The sequence below is a fragment of the Ctenocephalides felis genome, unplaced genomic scaffold (assembly GCF_003426905.1).
Source record: "Ctenocephalides felis isolate EL2017-DRISC unplaced genomic scaffold, ASM342690v1 CF-g0.4_SCAFFOLD_03571, whole genome shotgun sequence".
In the NCBI taxonomy this organism is placed as follows: domain Eukaryota; kingdom Metazoa; phylum Arthropoda; class Insecta; order Siphonaptera; family Pulicidae; genus Ctenocephalides; species Ctenocephalides felis.
Window position 1 is genome coordinate 11,503,392 of NW_020539725.1, and position 21,330 is coordinate 11,524,721.

General features: G+C 26.8%; 4 protein-coding genes across 4 annotated transcripts; 3 read left to right on the top strand and 1 right to left on the bottom strand.

The window, feature by feature from the left end:
• Nucleotides 1-1,204: 1,204 nt before the first annotated feature.
• On the top strand, nucleotides 1,205-2,304 carry LOC113385460 (DNA-binding protein SMUBP-2). Its single transcript, XM_026623312.1, has 4 exons — nucleotides 1,205-1,362; nucleotides 1,468-1,533; nucleotides 1,635-1,806; nucleotides 1,866-2,304. Exons 1-4 carry the CDS (start codon nucleotides 1,359-1,361, stop codon nucleotides 2,062-2,064), a joined length of 441 nt encoding a protein of 146 aa, XP_026479097.1. The 5' UTR covers nucleotides 1,205-1,358; the 3' UTR covers nucleotides 2,065-2,304.
• A 1,252-nt stretch (nucleotides 2,305-3,556) lies between these two features.
• On the top strand, nucleotides 3,557-8,983 carry LOC113384912 (electron transfer flavoprotein subunit beta). Its single transcript, XM_026622688.1, has 5 exons — nucleotides 3,557-3,804; nucleotides 5,337-5,495; nucleotides 5,745-5,984; nucleotides 8,308-8,448; nucleotides 8,571-8,983. Exons 1-5 carry the CDS (start codon nucleotides 3,754-3,756, stop codon nucleotides 8,739-8,741), a joined length of 762 nt encoding a protein of 253 aa, XP_026478473.1. The 5' UTR covers nucleotides 3,557-3,753; the 3' UTR covers nucleotides 8,742-8,983.
• Nucleotides 8,982-10,128, bottom strand: LOC113384913 (39S ribosomal protein L9, mitochondrial). Its single transcript, XM_026622689.1, has 4 exons — nucleotides 9,907-10,128; nucleotides 9,687-9,846; nucleotides 9,443-9,612; nucleotides 8,982-9,362 (listed from the first exon to the last, which is right to left on the bottom strand). The coding sequence occupies exons 1-4, from the start codon at nucleotides 9,982-9,984 to the stop codon at nucleotides 9,027-9,029; spliced, it is 744 nt and encodes a 247-aa protein (XP_026478474.1). The 5' UTR covers nucleotides 9,985-10,128; the 3' UTR covers nucleotides 8,982-9,026.
• Nucleotides 10,129-10,199: 71 nt separating this feature from the next.
• Nucleotides 10,200-17,799, top strand: LOC113384914 (scaffold protein salvador). Its single transcript, XM_026622690.1, has 11 exons — nucleotides 10,200-10,328; nucleotides 10,466-10,676; nucleotides 10,747-10,849; nucleotides 12,417-12,637; nucleotides 13,280-13,397; nucleotides 13,466-13,705; nucleotides 14,408-14,534; nucleotides 15,528-15,723; nucleotides 16,051-16,253; nucleotides 17,438-17,573; nucleotides 17,661-17,799. Exons 1-11 carry the CDS (start codon nucleotides 10,238-10,240, stop codon nucleotides 17,740-17,742), a joined length of 1,728 nt encoding a protein of 575 aa, XP_026478475.1. The 5' UTR covers nucleotides 10,200-10,237; the 3' UTR covers nucleotides 17,743-17,799.
• Nucleotides 17,800-21,330: the final 3,531 nt, after the last annotated feature.

Sequence of the window (21,330 nt, forward strand, 5' to 3'; positions counted from 1 at the left end):
TATAACGTAAGTTGAGTATATATATATATGAAATTAAATATTGTTGAAACAATTAAGGAGGGCGCCCTAGACAATATTAGAATACCATGTGTTCATGGAGGGCACCATAATGTCTTTTATAAGAATGGAGGGCGCGCTACGAAAAGGTTAGAAACCACTGACATTTACTCATATTATACTCTCTTTTTTTATCCATGCTTCTACCTACTTAGAAGTTATCATAGAAATTTGACATGGATAAAGGTTGCTGAATTATATTTATAAATCTTGAGCAATATGACTAAATAAATATAATTGAGAAATATATGTATTTATAATTAACTTCCCATAGGGTAAGTTATAGTAATCGCAAAAAAATCGAAAATGAAAATTTTTATATATCTTTACGTTTCAGAGGTTTCTGAACATTTTGGCATACCTTAGAAAAAATGGATGTATGTGTGTGTGTGTGTGTGCGGATACAAATTTTTGTCGACGATTTTGGGAACACATTTTTTCAAATTTCAAAGACATTTCGTTCAAATTATCCAAAATATTTCAAAATAAAGAAAACATTTTTTTTAAGTCTTTTTTCCAAAGTCAATTTTTTTAAAATTATTATTGGTACGGGAAGTTGCAGCAATTTGCCTTAATTTACGCTTATATACTTTTGGAGGCAATTTATATAGTTGGAAACCACTGACATCTTCTTAAACTGATACTTAGAAATCATTATAGGAATTCGACATGATATTCATTTATAAATCAATAGGAAGACTACTGTAAATTGATAAAATGGAAAAATATATATACTTATATTCATTTTTCTCTTTTTTCTACGCTTTTATACTTTTCTAGGCAATTTATATTTTTATTCAAATTCAAATTTGATTCTCGTGTGAAATCATGATCCAATTTGAATGAAAGGTCGAATTGGTGTCAAAATAATGGATAAATAAATAATTAATATTGTTCGTATGGTGTAGTGTATTTTTCTGCATAATATTATATATTATTTTGTAATCAGAGAAATAAATTAGAATATCAGTTGAGTATTTATCAAATTAAATTATTTAAAAAAGACGCTTTTAAAAAAAAAAGATTCACAGGTACAAAAAGGTTGGCAGCCACTGCATTGCGGTATGACCAGTATGACAGGAGTATGACTACCATGACAACCAATCACTTTTCACTACAGTCAACTGTCAAACCAGTCAGTATGTAATTGCGTGAAAAGAATAGGGTTAAAAACGTAAAATAGATTAAAAACATTGTAATCAAATTGATTATATTCTGTATATGCATAGAATAAACATTTAATGATAATTTCTAATAGTGTCATGTCCTGAAAAGATACAAAAATATAATTTCCTTTGAAAATGGGTAAGTTGATTGTCATTCAAGATTTTGATAAATTTAAAAAGAAATTCATAAAATTATTTCTAATTTAATGTTGAAGAAATAACATTCATTTGTCTTTTGTTTCAGACGAAAAGAAGTCGAAGCAAGCATCATCAAAATCTGGTACTTCAACTGATAGCATAATTGTCAATGGTATTTAATTTATTATATTACATTTTATTATTGTAATTTTTAATATATACTTTTCTTTTGTAACAATTTTTGACATTTGTATATTATTACAAATATTTAAGGGATTAAGGATGTGCATAAGACTGTTGAATCAATAACCAAAAAAGATGATCTCAACGTCAACCTTGATGGAATTTTAGAGGAAGTTAAGAAGATTGATAATACATGCGTTTTTAAAACATGTAAAACCAAAACTGATTTAATGGGTGCTAACTGTCCGCATTGCACACTTAGGTAATCCAATGCAATATTTAACCAGCAATCACTTAATTGATATATTTATTTATATACAGATTTTGTTTTAAACACTCGTTGCCAGAAATACATGGTTGTGGAGAAGCTGCAAAACGTGACGAAAGGCGCAAATGGTTACATCCTACAGAGAAACTTGCTGAAAGCAAAAAAGAGGAAGTCAAAGGAAAACTTGATAGAAAACTTAAAGAGATGCAACAAGCTCGAAAGTCTAAGCAATATAAAACTAAGAACAAATAATTTATAAAAATACCTATGTTGGTATTTAAAAAAAAAAATACTAAAACCAAATATTGGTAATGTGCTAGTTATTTCTGTGAAATATCATCTATATATAAAAAGTTATTTTGTAGTAGTAGGACCTCTTTATGAAAGTCATTGTTGATTGTACACCTTGTCTTGAGAAAAGAACTGCTTCAAAATAACAAAAAACTTGTTACCAAAAAAATTTCCTCAACAATATAATTATATTATGGAAAGTGGGCGAATAATGATAATATAATGTTGAAGATGAGTAAATTAAATGTGGTATTAGTCATTTTTAACTTCTTGAAGGATAAGTTTGTTTTGAAAAATAATCCAACTTTCTAATTTTGTTTTCGCAACCTTTTATGTTATTCTGAATTGCTTGAAACCAAAATTAGAAAAATTTTGTGTGGGATATTTTATGTTTTGTTGGTGTTTCTCAAAAACAGCTGAACTCATTTCAAACATTATAAAAATTTATTTGTTTGTTTTATTTTTAATTTTTAATTTGTTTGAAGTCGTGCTCATATTATCATATTTTCTAAGATCGTGCTTAGTTTTTGGCCTGATTTTGGTAAAAAATTGTTTTGACGATTTGAATGAAATTTTTTATGGTGATAGAGTTGATGTTAAAAATTATGGGTCTACAAAAAAGAAGGCCGTAATTACATAAATTTGATGGTTTGAAGTATTGGGTTGAGTCAAAATTTCAAACATCACGATTTTCAAAGTTGCTAAGTTTTAATTAGATTTGTAATATAAATTTTGTACATCTCAGGTCGATGGAAGTGTCTAGTATGAGAGATCATACAAAATATCTATTTGATAGTTATATATATATATATATATATATATTGTAGAGTTTCGAACAAGAATCCAAAAGTAATAAAAAACAAGAAAAGTTTTTTGATAAACAATTTCTTTATTTATTTATTTATTTACTGTCGACGTTTCGAAACTAGGTACGTTCCATCTTCAGGACATCTGTCTAGAAACATGATCTTGATAAGATTTAAGCAAACATATTAAATATGAGCAATACAATACTCAGATTTTTTACACACTTTTCTTTTGTAACTTATTTGGTAATTACAGAAGTTTCAAGACCATGGTATGCTTCATCTTCAGTGTAATTTCAAAACAAAAAATTCTTTAATATTTTATTTAAATTACAATTTAATTTTTGAAAATACAAAAAGCACCAACTATCCACATTTGTAGCACATAATACAGTTGCAATAGCAAATTTAGTTTCAAATACCCGATTACTAAAATTCATTTAGTTTCATTTCAAATTTTGCGCCATTAATTCGAAGGCCAAAAGCAGCGCCCTCATGCCTGAGCGGAAGACCCTATAAGTATACTACTATCTGAATCGGGAGGAAAAGTAGTATGAATGTGGCTGTAAGATGGCGCCACAAGTTGCTTATTGTATAATAGATGGCACTAAGAATTTAAAATTTATTGCACACGTGAATTTTGACTGGTTTGACTTTTTTATCAAATCGTTCCTATCTGCGAGCAGATTTACAGTAAATTCTGTAAATAATGCATTTTATTAGATATTTATAGGTGTAACATATATTTAAAAATAGTTGGCAATTCTGTTTGTTTTGACGCGTCTAAAGTGCATCAGTTAATTTGTAATAGAGGTCAATCAAAAATAAATCAGACTGGTTTAAAATGTCGCGAGTACTTGTTGGCGTCAAAAGAGTAATTGATTATGCCGTTAAGGTAAATATGGACAATAACTAGTGATAATATCTCACATAGTTACATAGCTAGATTTATTTGCTATATTTGTTAATTATGTTTTTTTATTTAACCTCGTATTAATTTGTATGCGTCAACCTATATTACAATGTTTTTTTTGAACAGTTTATTAAATTAACACTAATTGAATTTTAATTACTATTCTATAACGTAACTAAATAATATCGCAGAGTTCAAATATTTACGTAAAAATTATGAATCCGTTTTCAATGACCTTTGATCGTATCACAAAGGTTATTTGCAATTAGAATTATCACAAGTTAAAAAAAAAATCATAAGACATTTGCATTATTGGCTTCATTTAATTTTATTAACTTTAATAAAAGTCAAGCTGTATCATTTTGTTTAATTAATAATATATGACACTTAAGTATTCTTAAACATGTAAAGTTAATAATATTAAAATTTAGTAATAAAAGTTGAATGAATTTAATGCACTTGTTACAATATATAGGTAAATAATTTGAATAATTTTAAGTTAGTGATCAATATCACTAACGATAGTATATTTTGTCGATAAAAAAGTTTGTGCATTTTTTTTGTAAGTTCTTGTTACATTTGAAAAAGTAATATTATTAAAATTAACTTTTAAATTTATACACAAGCTTAAATCATATCCATCGAGTTCTATTATCAAAATTTTTGTTATTAAAATAAATATTTAATGCTATTTCATATTCATATTGAATGATTTTTAAATCGTTCATAAGCAAAGTATTTGAAGCATCATTACGCTATTATTTTTTCCAAAAGTATGATAATTTAAAATTTTCTAAACTTCTGTTTGAAGCAAATTGCAATCATATAACTCCTTTGAATGAAATCACATTTATAGATGAAAATGTAATTTTGAGATCAGTCAACTCATATTAACTTTTAACATAAGCTATAACTTATATTAAAACATGTTTTTTACATTTTTATTTTAGCAATTATTATATTACAATATGGTATTATGATACTATATTATTATATAAGTTATTATATCACAATTCATTATTACAAAATATAATATAGAATAAAAAATATTAAATTCATGTTTTATAATATATTCCAATTCCGAAGATATTATCCTATCAAATTATGAGCTCACTATTCTTTGAGTAATATTTATTGAAATGCAAATATAAAGATGTGCTTTTATTGTTTAAATACATTTTATTCTTTGAGATTTAATTTTCGAAAACATATATATTTCAAGCAAGCAATGCTTTAGCTACTTGTATTACATATCCAAATAATTTATCAGATTAAATTAGATAATTTTATTACAACCACCAACTATGGTAATGTATGTAGTCCAAATATATTTATTGTCATTATTATATTTTTTTTTTTAAGTAGTAAGATTGTAAAGATTGTACAGAGGTTTCTTAGAGAACAATTTATTTATTCGTTTATTTACTACAATAACAATTAACTATTTATAATTATTATAACATAATGTTATAACAAAATTATTATAAGATTACCTAACTCTTTATCTTTTGTAGATAAGAGTGAAGCCCGATAAAAAGGGTGTTGTAACAGATGGGGTAAAACACTCTATGAATCCTTTTGATGAAATCGCAGTCGAGGAAGCAGTTCGTATGAAAGAGAAAAAATTGGCCTCTGAGATTGTTGCAGTATCATGTGGTCCAACGCAAGCACAAGTAACTAATATATTTATAATCGAATAGAATCTATTAAGCAATTTTATAATTTATAGCAAGGATCTAGCTGATTTCCATTTTTCAGTAGAACCTTTACAATATAGCTATATACTAGTCTATTGTGTAGTGCAATGACCTTTATTAATTTGTTTTCTTATATATAACCCAACAAAACTAGATAAGATATAAGAAAACAACTTTATATAGGTGCTATATATATTTATCATTAATTCTTTTATCTATTAACAGGAAGTTTTAAGGACTGCTTTAGCAATGGGAGTAGATCGTGCAATCCATGTTGAAGTTCCGCCTGCAGAGTATGAAACTCTACAACCAATTCATGTTTCAAAAATTCTAGCTAAAATAGCAGAAGAGGAAAAAGTTGATTTTATAATTCTTGGCAAACAAGCAATTGATGATGATGCTAATCAAACTGCACAGATGACTGCCGCCTTACTGGATTGGCCTCAAGCAACATTTGCTTCCAAGGTAATTAATATTTTTAACTATATGTAAGTGGCATTTTGCTTAAGTAAGGAAACCATATGTCCCGGTTATGCCGGGACAATCTCAGATTTCCACCTTGTGTCCCAGGTTTTTATAAAAGCATTATTTGTCCTGGATTGTTACTGGTTTTCAAAAAGTATAGACTTAAATTGAATTTTCACTCTAAGTTAATAATAAAATTACATCTATCACATTAAATATCTGCAAATGTTATGTACAAAGAGTATGCTCATATGAAAGAATACGTTATCAATGAAAAAATTGCTGAATACAAAATTCTGAAGGCGGATTAAAATAGCCTCTTGCATTAATAATTTCCACGAAAAATAACAAACTATGAAAAACTTTTTGACTGCTGTCTGGCATAAGTGCAATTTTTTATGACAATTATAAAAAAATTAACAAAATTTTATAAAAGGCTTAAAAGTAAAAATATAAGATTTAATTAAATATATTATCGAATAATAAAGATCTTACTAAAAGTTAGTAATCCTGATTAAAAAATAAGATTTATTTAAAATAAATTGAATTTAAAAGCAAGTTGTATGAACTTCCTGTTTTATGTAGTAATTGACTTAATCAAACTAATTGAGATTTAGCTATTTAGATAAAATTTTGGACTGTTCATTTCGGAAATAAAGGAAAAATTTTGCATTTACTAAAAACTAAACATTGCATCCAATTGATATCACTTAAACACGTTTATAATATTTGTAATTATATTGATTGTAGTGCACGAACATGTGCTTGTATGTCCTAAAAGTGCCAATTATTACAAGTTTTAATTAATTCATATAAATCAAACAATTTTTTGTAGGACTGTTTAGTCCACAAACTTTATTGCTATATTAAATTTCTTTAAAAATGCCAAAACATTTTTTAAGAACCTTAATTCATTATTTTATGAAATATTAAGCATTTGCTATAAGAAAATACTGGCACAATTACTTATATCACATAAGCATGTCTTAATATAATATTTAATCATTTAAATTAATGGTAACATTGCACAACTAGAGAAGTAGACTGCTAATTAAATGACACACATATTAAGAATCTATTTAGATAATTATGAAATAATTTATGTGTACAATGCACAAATCCATAAACCTGATAGCAAGATTTTTGCGAAAACAGTTACAAAAAAACACAATTTGCTAATTTCAAAGAAATGGCTTGGCCAATCGTCTCGCAAATCTAATCGCGGCTCCTCCTTATCGAGTTTAACCCAATAACTTAAACAATAAATTTTTGAAATCCATTCAGAAGTTTTTGATGAAATTCAAATTTTATGAAAAGTCGACGAAATTCAAATTTTGGATCATATCACAGAAGCAATCATTTGTCGTAGGGTCGTAAATTTTTTTATTTAGTATGATCATTGTCAAAATGGTCTAAATATTATTTAAAAATTTAATTACGAAGACATGATCCGGCCGTTTTTTACCAAAAATTAATCAACAAGATTCCCAACCAATATCTTTCAAACAGTTTCTAAATTTTTAACCTCCCGCGGGCCGAAAATCGAAAATGAAAATTTTTGAATGTTTCTGAACATTTTGGCATACCTCAGAAAAAATGGATGTGTGTGTGTGTTTTGTGTGTGCGCATTTTTTTATCCACGTTTTCGGGCGGACGGATCAACCGATTTGGATAGTTTGAAAAACATTCGATTTCTATTGATGGGAAATTTATTGATTAGTTTTTGGCAAAGGCAGGTCCAGCTGTTACGGAGATAGAGCAAAAAGTGCAGAAAAACAAATCAAGTTTTTGAGAGAACTGAGCATCTGATTTGAATGATCTAAAAAACATTCAATTTGTAATGATTGGGAGAAGTGGTTATTAGTTTTCGGCAAAGGCAGGTTCAGCCATTTTGAAGATACTGAGCTAAATTTACAAAAGGTGGCGTTTTTTCACGTTTCTGTGAATTGAGAAACGGCTTGGCTGATCATTGTGCAAAACTAACCAAAACAAGTCATAATTGAGATACATCGAATGGCTTTTAAATAAAAATTACTTGAAACGTTGAGAAAACAAAACCATTAAATCGGAGTTTTTAGCGAAAATATAAACTTCTTCTACGCGAAGTTAAAGTTAAAAATATACCAAATAAAAATGGAGTATTTTATAATGTTGTGATTATAAATAAATTTATTGAAGTTTTGCATATTTTACTAAAATTATTAACAATTTGTTAAATTGTTTTCTTGTATATCTTAGCTAAAATCAATAATTGAATATTATTTTTTACTTTTGCTGTGTATTCTATATTAAATTGTCATAATTATTTTTTTGTTCAAAATAGATTGAGAAAGAAGGTGACAAACTTAAAGTAACTAGAGAAATTGATGGTGGTCTTGAAGTTGTTGAATGCAAAATTCCTACTGTGATTAGTGCAGATCTTCGATTAAATGAACCACGATATGCAACCTTACCAAACATTATGGTAAATATTATATTTATATAATTTAACACAAAACATTTTACTTATGCATCGAGACTTCTCATTAGAAACATATAAAATTCATTCATAATTAGTTTAATTTTCATAATTATTTATTTATGTAGAAAGCCAAAAAGAAGCCTCTGAAAAAGGTGGCAGCTAAAGACTTGGGTGTTGATTTATCACCTAGAATTGAAGTTATATCTGTAGAAGACCCACCTACCCGACAAGGAGGTACTATTGTCCCAGATGTTGATACATTAATTGCTAAGTTAAAAGAAAAGGGACACATATAAATATCCAGAGAAAAAGTAAACAAATTTGTACAAAGTAATTAATATCAAATGTCATTAATAATTGGCCGACTGTTAATTTTATAGATTTTATGAATAAAATGTGAAAACAGCAATGATATATTATGAATGATAAAAGTTTTTAGTTTCGTTTTTTTGTATTTAAATATAGCCTAATTACTATTAATTCCTAAATTTTTATTCATGTAGAATTACTTGAAATACAGAAACAACGTAGAAATTTATAAATATATATTTTCATAATCTATCATTTTATAATTCTTAAAATTATTGAGCTACATTATCAAATAATTTCTCTGCAGGTAACTTCCAATGTTCAAACACATAAGGTAAACGATCTTTTTGTTCAGTGCTCCAATGATGTATTCTGCATTTAACATCTACTTTTTCTTTATTATTAATTGTTACAACAACATTGAACTCTTTATTTTGCAAGTTCATATCCGGACCTTTGATAGGCTGTTCGGGTATTTTTATTGCTTCTAATGGGCACTCAATTCCACCTTTACGCAGAGCTATTTGAATGTGCCATGGCTCGATAACCCAAGGCTCTTCTTTGTTCATTACTACGGCAAATACATGTTTGGAGAGTACTTTGATGGTCTAGATTTTTTGGATGAAATAAAAGCAGGTAAATATTTTCTATCTGTAGATAAATGTTGAAAACTATGTTATTAACTCACCCTATATACAAATGGTGAACTGTATACATCTGTTTTATCAATTTTGCTAGCAAGATGCTTATACTTTTCTAAATTTTCTGGTGAAGCATAAACAGCAAGTTTTGGTAATAATAGTTTATTGTAAGCAAAATGAGGCTTCAATGACAGTACTTCTCCAGCAGAGCCAATACCTAAAAATTTATAATAGGATGTAGAAAATGTATTTAACTTTTACCTTTTATTGTATTAATCTTTTACACATTACCTTCTACATGAGACGTTAAAATAATGTCTAATTTTTGCAGTGGTTTCATCTCAGTATCTTCCACAACATCATATATATAATCTTTACCTTTTAGTGGATGTGGGCGACTGTTCTTTTTGTACAATTTTAAGGGATATCTTCTTTTTAGTATGAATGTGTTCTATAATTATTTTATTATTAATATGATGAAAATTATGCAAAATCTAAAGGTTATACCTACCCTAGATGGTTGAACTAACAAGCTTTCATTCTGTAACAAGTTTGTGGCAATTGATTTAATCATTTGGTTACGCCACATTTTAAATAAAGATAACTTAAAAAATCAATCTCGGTTAATTTTAAGAGTTATAAAGTTAAAAATGCCTATAAATTGTTTTTGTTCTTATATGCCAAAGTTTGGAGGTTATGTAGCATATGATCATTACCATTACCAACGTTTCAGATGCAGGACGATAACGAAAAAAATATTAAATTATGTTATGACATTTGACATTTGGTACAATATAATTTTAAGTATAATCATAAAATAGATCATAGTATTTAAATTAATAATGTTGTCCAGAAAAAATAAAGACTTAAAAACAATAAAAGAAGGAGTTGTAGGAAAATATGTTAAAAAAGATACACCTCCAGAAATGCCAAGTATGTTGTTTTATATGCATGCAATTTTTTTAAGGTTAGAACTGTACATATCTATTTGTATCAGAAAATGCTTATGTTTAGTAAATTCTAATTGAGATATGAAAGAATACATTAGATTTGACATTATTAATATTTAGTTATTAATGTATGGACAACTGAGCCAAATAGAAAACAACAGAATCGAAGAAATAGTCACCAAGTTGCTAGTACCTCAAGTACAACCTCTAACACCCCAACTCAGCAGCCTCAGAAATTTGGTAACAGCAAAGTTTCAGTGGGCAATGCCTTGCTTGGTGGGCATGAAGGAAAATATACACCGAGTAGTACTGTTCCTAACATCGCTCAGAGGTAGAATTGATTGAAGTAATCTGTAGCAAAACAAAGCATATTTCTGTTATCAATGTGTATTCAATTTTAGGTTTGCAAGTTTGTCATCCAATAGTGATAATGCACAAACAAATGTACCCCCTCATGGATATGTTCCTTTAATTTCATATCCCGCTAGGCCAACAAAGATACAGGTATGTTGAAATGTTTTCATAATTATTAGGATCATAATATAAAATAACTGGTAAAATTTTCAATTTATCTAAATTAAATTTATTTTATGTTTGTATTTGAAAATACATAAAAATAAAATAGGTCAACATAAAACATTTTAACAAAACTGAGAATAAATTAGTTGGTATTGGTATTTTGCCTTGAGGCAAGTCACATGAATTTTCTGATATGTGTGAATAATCAACTTAATCGATAAAAAATAAATTAATTTGTGAGTGATTAAAAGTATTCCGAATGGATTTATCATACATCATTGAAAACGAATGAACACTATAGTGTTATACCAAGTAAATCGTCCAATTTTAATTTTATCAAACATCAAAAAAACTACTAATTTTCTCAAACTTTGATAAATTTTTAAAATTAAACTACTTGTTGTAAGACTGTAATATTTCAGTAAGTTCTATAAGACTATGATATATATTGCCAAAAAAAGTTTCATAAAAATCGGCTTAAATTTTTAGTTTCAACAGTTAATTACAAGGTAAGGGCTTGGTAGATTTTCACCTAAAACTAATCAGTATCAGTCCCAACTAATATCTTTCGAACAGTTTTTGATTTTTTTAAATCGATTCGGTAGTATGAGCTTAAATGTGGACGAAAAGTTTAACACATTTTTCCAAATTACAAAGAAACGGCGCTGCCGATCATCGCACGAAACTGACAAACGATAGTCCTCATCGAGATACATCAAATGGCTTTTAAATTTCTGAAATTGGTTCAGGCGTTTCTGAGCAAACGTCGATGAATGGTTTAATTTTGACAAATGCCAAAAAAAACATACCAATTTTGCAAATTTTGAAGAATTTTTAAAATTAAACGACTTGTCGTAGGGCCGTAATATTTTAGTATGATCTATAAGACTATGGTATCTACCCTCAAAAAAAAAAAAAAAAATCATAAAAATCGCCGCATAAATTTTTTTATCACTTTATTACAAGAAAACGTCCCGGACGATCTTTACCGAAAATTAATCATGTCGATTCCCAATTAATATCTTTCAAATGCATTTTGAATTTTCAAAATCGATTTAGTATTGCAGGCTAAAACGTGGACGAAATTTTTTTTCACTTTTCTGCTATTTACAAGGAAACGGCTTGGCTGATCGTTGCGCAAAATTGATAAAGGCTAGTCCTCATTGAGATACATCAAATGGATTTTGAATTTTTGAAATCGGTGCAGTCGTTTTTGAGAAAACGTCGATTTACGGCAAAAAATCTGTTCACACACACATACTTTTTTCAAATATGGTCTCATTCGTCTAGAATGTCTTGAAACGCCGAGAAAACATAAAATTAACGAATTGAATTTTTTTTGAAAGCACAAACTTCTCCTTCAGGAAGTTAAAGATAGGCCATTCAAAATAAAAACATTTTGTTAAATAAGTAAAACTATGTATAATAATTATTTTATTTGAATACAAATTATTTAAATTGAATATTTTATGTATATATATATATATATATATATATATATAATATAAATCTAGATTGTTATTTTATGCATGTTAATATTTTAATATTTTAGGCCACGCAACACAATCCAAATTTAGATACTGCAATGAGATCAACTAATCATCACGGCTCTGAAACACATACATATGCCGTCAAAAAAGCTATGGCACAACTTCCACCTTTATCTGAGCATTATCAAAGTTACAGCACAGGTGCTGGACAACGATATACTATTCAACATACACAAAAAACAACAGAACAGTCACCATTTAGGCGAAATTATTCAATTCACAGGTTTGTCTGAATTTAATTCATAAAATATTCTGTATCTAATTGCTAGATGGTCAGAGATATGTAATTGAGTTTATTAATAATATGTGGATGTTATTTATTTAAAAAAAAGTAATTATAATTTTAATTGAATTGATCTTTAAACATATAATTATATTTCTTAAGCTTTTCTAATTATAACTTACTATTTTTATACTATTTTATTCTGTTCTTTGCGTTTTTTAATTATAATTTACTATTATTATACTATTTTGCTATTTTATTTCGTTTTTTGCTTTATATTTTTTTTGGTTAAATCTATTTTATAAAATTTATTGATATTTTCAAAATATTACTTTGCACAACACATAAATCTACTCTTTTTTATTTTTTTTTTTTTTTTGATTATCCTAACTATTTATATTCCGGAATACATGCATATTGACTACATTTGAATTATCTAAATATGTTTTGTAACATTTACCTTTAACATAGATATAGAATGAATGAACTTCGGAAATATTACTTTGCACAACACATAAATCTACTCTTTTTTATTTATTTTTTTTTTTTTGATTATCCTAACTATTTATATTCCGGAATACATGCATATTGACTACATTTGAATTATCTAAATATGTTTTGTAACATTTACCTTTAACATAGATATAGAATGAATGAACTTCGGAATGGTACTACAGGATTTAATCGTTCTTATTCATCATCAAGAAATCAGGCTCACCCAAGTGCCTATAATGATACTGGACCTATTTACGAAAATCAGGTTTGTAAATATTATAAAAATGCAAACAATATTTTATTAAAGTAAGTAATAATAAATGTATTTATTAGGTTCAAGTTCGAACAGAGTCACCAATTTATAGCAATACATCTGATTTTTCTCATCAAAGTTCTCTACAATCGTTATATCCAAACAATCACTCACCAAGTGCACAATCTGTATCCAGTTTATATACTAGAAATAATACAAATTCTGTGACTGATATTTATAATACAAATCATCAACAAAATAATATATACAGTAATATACCAAAATCAATTAATTGGCCACACATGAGTCTCGCACAACAGGTAACATATTATATATTATTGATCAAATAAAATTTAAATATTAAGTAAAAAAACATTGAATTTTGAATCATTATTAGAGATGCATTCTTTTGATTGTGTTTTTCACTTTTAAAAAGATTTTCTTATACTACATACTTATACATCAGAATTATTTATAAAGATTTTAAACTTTTCGTATAATTTTCTTAAATAAATTTATTCAATGTATTTAATTTATCTGTGACTGATATTTATAATACCAATCATCAACAAAATACTATATACAGTAATATACCAAAATCAATTATTGGCCACACATGAGTCTCGCACAACAGGTAACATATTATATATTATTGATCAAATAAAAATAAATATTAAGTAAAAAACATTGAATTTTAATCATTATTAGAGATGCATTCTTTTGATTGTGTTTTTCACTTTTAAAAAGATTTTCTTATACTACATACTTATACATCAGAATTATTTATAAAGATTTTAAACTTTTCGTATAATTTTCTTAAATAAATTTATTCAATGTATTTAATTTAGCACATTGGAAAATTGTGTGTCTCTTTGAAAGAATTAATTATAGCTGAGTACTATCTCATTAAATAGTTATAACCAGTCAGTTTTGATAGAGTAGCAAAATCAAGTACAAAATCCATCTTTAATATCAATATGAACATAAAAATAAGTGCAATAAAAATAAAACTTTATTTTCAGGTTAGTTTAGTATCTGAAAATCCAGTGTACAGCAATGTGCCTGCTACAAATCAGATGACTTACGGTGAACAAATAGTACACAATGCAAGGCATGATCCTCTGAGGGTGTTAGAAGGTGCTTCTAATGGTAAGTATATTATAAAGTAGTTTATTCATATCTAGATTTAAATAAAGTGTTCTTATTATTAATAGTATTTAAAGTACTTAAAGTTTTACACGGTACTCGTTTTATACGTTTTTGATCTTACATGCTTTTTAAAAATATATACAGAATTTATTAATTTTGCACTTACAAAAAATTATTAACACTAAACAATAATTTGCTTATATCTACAATAACATTTTTATTGTTTTACCGTCAAAATACAACACTACAAAATGAATGTTACAGTTACGATTCTATAGATTAAGATATGGGAACTTCCCATTATATGATCAAAACTAAATCTTATGTGTGTTTTTAAGCTAGTTTGTTTAAATTATCAAAATAAAGAGCATAATACTTTTTAAATTTTTTTTTGATTAGTGTTTATATATAATTGGTAGCAAAAGTTTATTCAAGGCGAACAAATAACAGAATCATTTTTACAAAATCTTTCATTTATAAAAAAAATATAGTTTTGCAATGTCAAAAGATGAAAATAAATAAACTAGAGAGTAAAAAAATGTTATATATGAACACACCAATTTTAATTTACATCTATGAAAATAAATGTAATGCTATATAGTTTTTTTTATTTTTATTGAATGTGTTTGAAAATCAAATATATTAATATTAAATATTCATCAATTCATCATATAAAAACCTTGCAAAAAAAGCTTTTTTATAGTGATTTTCGTTAAGCACGTTTTTTCATATAAAAGTGAAATTTTCGAGCTCCACGTTTTTCTTTGGAACGTATCTTCCGTGTAAAACGGGGGTTAGATATATATTGATTAAAAAAAAATTAAAATATAAGTTTAACTTCTACACATAAATAAATTAGAGGCTTACTATATATTAGTGAACTCTTGTAATTATTGTTTGTTAAAACAAATGAATTCTTTCACTTTAAATGATTGTTTAATAAGAATTGTTTCAAATAGAAGAAAACTAAATTTAAATAATTTATATTTACAGGAGTTGTTTCTCAGCCTGCAGAAGAAGAGCTACCCTTACCACCTGGGTGGTCAGTTGATTATACATTAAGAGGTAGAAAATATTACATGGATCACAACACACAAACAACACATTGGTCTCACCCGCTTGAGAGGGAAGGACTGCCAACTGGTTGGCAAAGGATAGAAAGTCCTCAATATGGAGTATACTATGTTAAGTAAGTTTGAAAAGAAATAAAAATATAGAAGGATTCCACGGATTATTCCTAAAATTCTGACCAGAACATATAATTTATTATTTGTATATTATTTATTTTCTCATTTATATAACAATGATTGCACAAAGAAGTTATTAACTTCTAATTATTATAATAGTATAAACAAATTAAAAAGAAGGTTATAGAATTTTACTATATAGTGTTATGTAATACCTACTTCTATTTGAAATAGAGATAGCTAAAGTGAAACAAAGTTTGTTTGTGAAAAATTGCAACTTTATTACAAAAAATTATTTGTTCTAATTTGTTTGTTAAATTTTTCTCTAGTCATATAACAAGGCAGGCCCAATATGAACATCCTTGCTTGGCTCCTTGTTTTCTGTACGAAGGCGCTGGTCTTGCTAGCGCACATCCTCTAGGAATTCTGCCCCCACCCCGACACACACAGTTCAGCCCTCATTCGGCTTTGGTTCCTGCTAATCCATACCTGCTGGAAGAAATACCACCGTGGCTAGTTGTCTACTCAAAAGGTAAGGTCATTTTTTTTATTATTAAAATTTAGGGAACTGAGTTTCATAGGTGCAGTGATATAATACTTATCTTGACCCTTTTAGTGCTGAGGTAATTGATAGTTTTGACTATTTTGATGGAACTTTGTATAGCATTAGATTTCATAATCTTTCGAAATAACATAATAAAATATTATAGGCCTATGATAAGTGGTTGATATATAAAGTCATCAAAATGTAGAATTTTACCGTGTGATTTTAATCAGAATCTATGCTGAACATCTATATACCATATATTCCGTGTTTTGTAGGTAGCTACTGATTACAGTTGACATTTACACTTAAATAAAATAAATTTTAAAAACTCGAAATGGATGAAATGAAATTTGTTGAACAAATTCATTTAACCTATACAGATGATATAAGTATAATGTAATTTATACAGGAACACTGTATAGCATTAGATTTCATAATCTTTCGAAATAACATAATAAAATATTATAGGCCTATGATAAGTGGGTGATATATAAAGTCATCAAAATGTAGAATTTTACCATGTGATTCTAATCAGAATCTATGCTGAACATCTATATACCATATATTCCGTGTTTTGTAGGTAGCTACTGATTACAGTTGACATTTACACTTAAATAAAATAAATTTTAAAAACTCGAAATAGATGAAATGAAATTTGTTGAACAAATTCATTTAACCTAAACAGATAATATAAGTATTATGTAATTTATACAGGTAATATAAGTATAATTGAAAGACATCAATTGGACATTGCATTTATTATTTTCAAAGCGAAAAATATTATTTTTGTAATAAACAGTAGCCATTTTACCTAAATAGCTGCATATCATTCATTTAGGCTTATTATGTGTAAGTATAGGGAACTTCATGCAACTTGTCTAAAGGCAAAGTGCTACTTAAAACTAATTTTGAGCTGATTTTTACTGCTATTTTATTTGGTCTTGGATTCTTGATTTTTACCATATCAGCTTTGAAAACCATTGCAGAACCACTTTACTGAAAACAAAAGGAAGCTGCCAATTAAAAATTTTAATCATTTTTTAAATCTTTTATATCATTGTAGCAGAATCAAACACATGCACCAATTTTACTTTCATACATTGAATTGTATTTGTTGTTATTTCTATTATTCAATTATTTGTTAATATTTTAATACTATTATTAAACAGCACCTGATCATGTACAAGAATATAAAATCTGTTGGGATATGTTCCGAATGGCTGAATTGGATTGTTTCAGTGGCATGTTGACACGACTGTACAAACAAGAATTATTAGACATAGTTATGAGATACGAGGCATACAGGTATGACAATTAATCTTTTAGTTTTTCTGAGATTTCTTCTGATGATGTATTGTTAATATCCTATGTTATTTTTTTTAACACTTTTAGAGCATCACTATTAATAGAAATGGAGAGAAGACTACGGGAAATGCATTTACAACAAACTCAACAACAACAAAAACAAGACTGATGATAACAAAATTTGAGATTGCAAGGTATTTATGATACTTTTTTTATATATCCACCTGAAAATATATTATTTTTGCCTTTACACAAATCACCAAAATGAAAGAAAACTTCCAGTGATAATTAGTGATACAAAAGCTTAAAAATTAAAACCTAGCGAATTACTAAATTTTTATGAAAATTTTATGTATTTAAATATTTGTGTTTTTATTTATAACTTTTCTGCCATTTTGATTAGATTTGATCATATTGGCATATACATTAAGGTACTAAAATTTAATTTGTGATTATAAGCTATCTACCAGTTATGAAATACTTTAAATTTACTTCTCAGTGATTACACATTTAAGATCATTTACATTGGAAAAATTATAAAATCACTATTATAAAATATGTTATGTTATATAGTTGTTTAGAGCTTAATTGAAAATTTTTATCAAAAACTAAAAATAGTTTTCATCGTGAACTCTTGATGAGTAATTAGAGACAATCGTTAGTGAAATGAATTGATGTGCTTTTATAAATATTTATTGATGGGCCTTACAAATTTTAGAAATAAATTACTTCACAAATACCACATTTTTTGTAAGTGAGATAGGTAAAAAGAATAAAACAAGTAATTCATTGTATAAAAACCTGGGTGAACCTGGGAATTCAGATGTTTTTCAATAACCGATACTACTAAATTTGTATTGAAATTTGCTATTGTAATCCAACAACATTCAATGACATCATTTTTTTCATTTTTATGCATATGGTGAAGAAAAATTTTGATAAAAATGATTCTGTTTTATATAAATTTTCTCTTGATGTTTAAATAATTCTGAATCGTTTGATACCTAATTTGCTCAGAAACGGCTGGACCATTTTCAAAAATTTAATTAAACTCGATAACGAACCATTAGTTGAAAAATTGATTTTGTTTTATATATTTTTTTTTAATGTCTTAAGTAATTCTGAATCATTTGATACCTAATTTGCTTAGAAACGGCTGAACCATTTCCAAAAATTGAATTAAACTCGATGACTCTCGTTCATTAGTTTTGCGAGTCGATTGACTGAACCCTTTTTTCTATAGAAACTGCAAAAAAATTGTTCATGTTTTCGCAAATGTACTGAATCGATTAAATTTTTTTCTAGATTTAGTTAGTGTTGGTTAATCGTAATTAATCTTTAGATTTTTTTTGTACACACTTGATTAAACCTTTCATGATGATAGAGTTCATGGCCTTAACGAAACCTTACAATCGGTCATTATAAAGAATATCGGTTAATTATTGCCATGTCAAAATTTCAAAATTTTATCGTCACACTGTTTAAAGTGGCTAAATTTTGATTCTTATTTGAATAAGTTGATTTTATACAGATATCAGCAAGTTTTTGTAACTTGCTTATGACAATATGTCACTTACATCTAGTTTAAAGATGATACTTTATGGATAATCACATCATCAAAGCATCTTGCAAAAAAAGTATATAAAATTCAAATTTATAAAAAAGCATGAAAAAGAATTTATATTTATTTAAACCAACCAAAATTAAACAGAATGACAAAATTTACTTAATACGTACAGATACAATATATTTAAAACTATTATTTTTTCAGATAATTCGTGTTTTTTTTTTTTATATTTTATTATAAACAAAACTCACCCAAAGTTTAAATCATAATAATTCATCTTCATATACTTTAGCTTCTCCTATTTCTTAGAAACATTTTTTAACTTGCCCAGTCAAATATTCTTGTTTCATATTACAAAGTCTTTTTGACGTTGACTCAAGAATTGCTTTTGCTTTATTAATATTATATATTATATATATATCTTAATAAATAAGAAACCTACAAACTCACGTGCTTTATAAAAAAATGCCTTAATATATTTAATAACAAAAATATAGATTTATAATAAAAGTTATATGTGATCAATTTTATTATGTGAATCTCGAAACGTCTTATGTTTTGATTTGAACGCATTTTAAAATATTATTTTAGGTATGTATATTGATTATTGATTTTCACAAAATTAGCTTTAATTTTATTCTTAAGCCATCCAAAGATTTGATTTCGTTTTTTTTTCAAGGTAGAAGAGATATGTCTTTTATTTTATATAATTTTATTAAAAAGATCACTTTATTTGGTATGGGTATCACTATTAAATTGCTTTAAAATATCTACAATTTTGGAAAGGAACACAGAAATTAAATTTTTTGTGATTTTCTATACTCTAACCATTTTTGACTTACAAAATAAATATCAAAAAATAAATATATTTTCCGCCACTAATTATTAATGATAAAACGTACAATAATTAATGCAATATGAAAATAAATTTTACAATTAATAATGATACCACATACCAAAATGAAATTGTAGAAAAATATTTTCTCTTCTATCTTCTATCTTCTATCCTCTGATGATATGTGATATATTGATATTTGATTATATTTTTTTAATATTGGAGACCGTTTGCAGTTTGCAAAAATTAATATCTATTTCGTACAAAATGTGCCGAGTTTATTCAGTAATTATATAAAATACTATTTGAATACTTTTAAATTATTTCATTACATTTTCGGAAGCATCAGATTTTAAAAATATGGACAAAATATTATTTATTTGCATTATGATTATAATTTATTTCGGTTCAAAGATACAGCGATTTTAATTAGATATATAATAATGTTTTTTTGTTCAAAAACATATGCTACAGCTATTTTAAATGAATATATAATAATGTTTTTTTGATCATAAAAATCACGCCACGAACATTTGGTAGAAGTATTACTCAAAAGTAGTATTTGAAATTGAATGCAAAAATAAAACCACAACCGTACTTTCTCTTTTTGTGGTTTTTATCACAAAAAATATATCACACCAAAGCTTTGCATTATAAATTAAATTTTAAATTTATGTAGAGAGAAGGAACATCCTGCTCTTTTAATGAAAATGCAACAACTTGTTTGTTTGCTGCAATATCTTACAAACTTGAATAATTTAATATGTATATGGTTTTAAAACGGTCAAGTACAAATTGTTTAAAGATATATTTTCCGAATGGTTTCGAGAACTAGCTTTAAAAAAACTAACTTCATAATTTATTTTGTAAGTAAAAAGTAAGTACGAAGAAATGAGCAACAGCAACTGTGTACGGTCTTCAATTTTTCATATTTTTTTTTATTACTAACACTATTATTTTGATAAAAAATAGCATTTTTCTCGAATAGTTTGACTTGCTCACCTTTATGAATTTTCTAATAGCCTCTAGTGTGCTATTTATTTTTGATGTTTAAATAATTTGCTGAAATTTAGCCAGATCATTATTGAGAAATTTCAACATCAAGGTCTGCCTCTTCCATATCATAGTATTGATAATATAAATATTATTAACGCGATTAATATATCAACCCAGTAAACACCGAGCGGCGGTCGCAATCTGAAATCCACATAGATGCCACATAGTGTCACAGAGCTGAAGACAAGTTTGTGGATTTGAGATTGCTACCGCCGCTCAGATCACACGGTGTTTACTGGGAAGGAAGTGTTACATATATATAGTTACCGAAATGAGTTATCTCTGATATATAAACCATT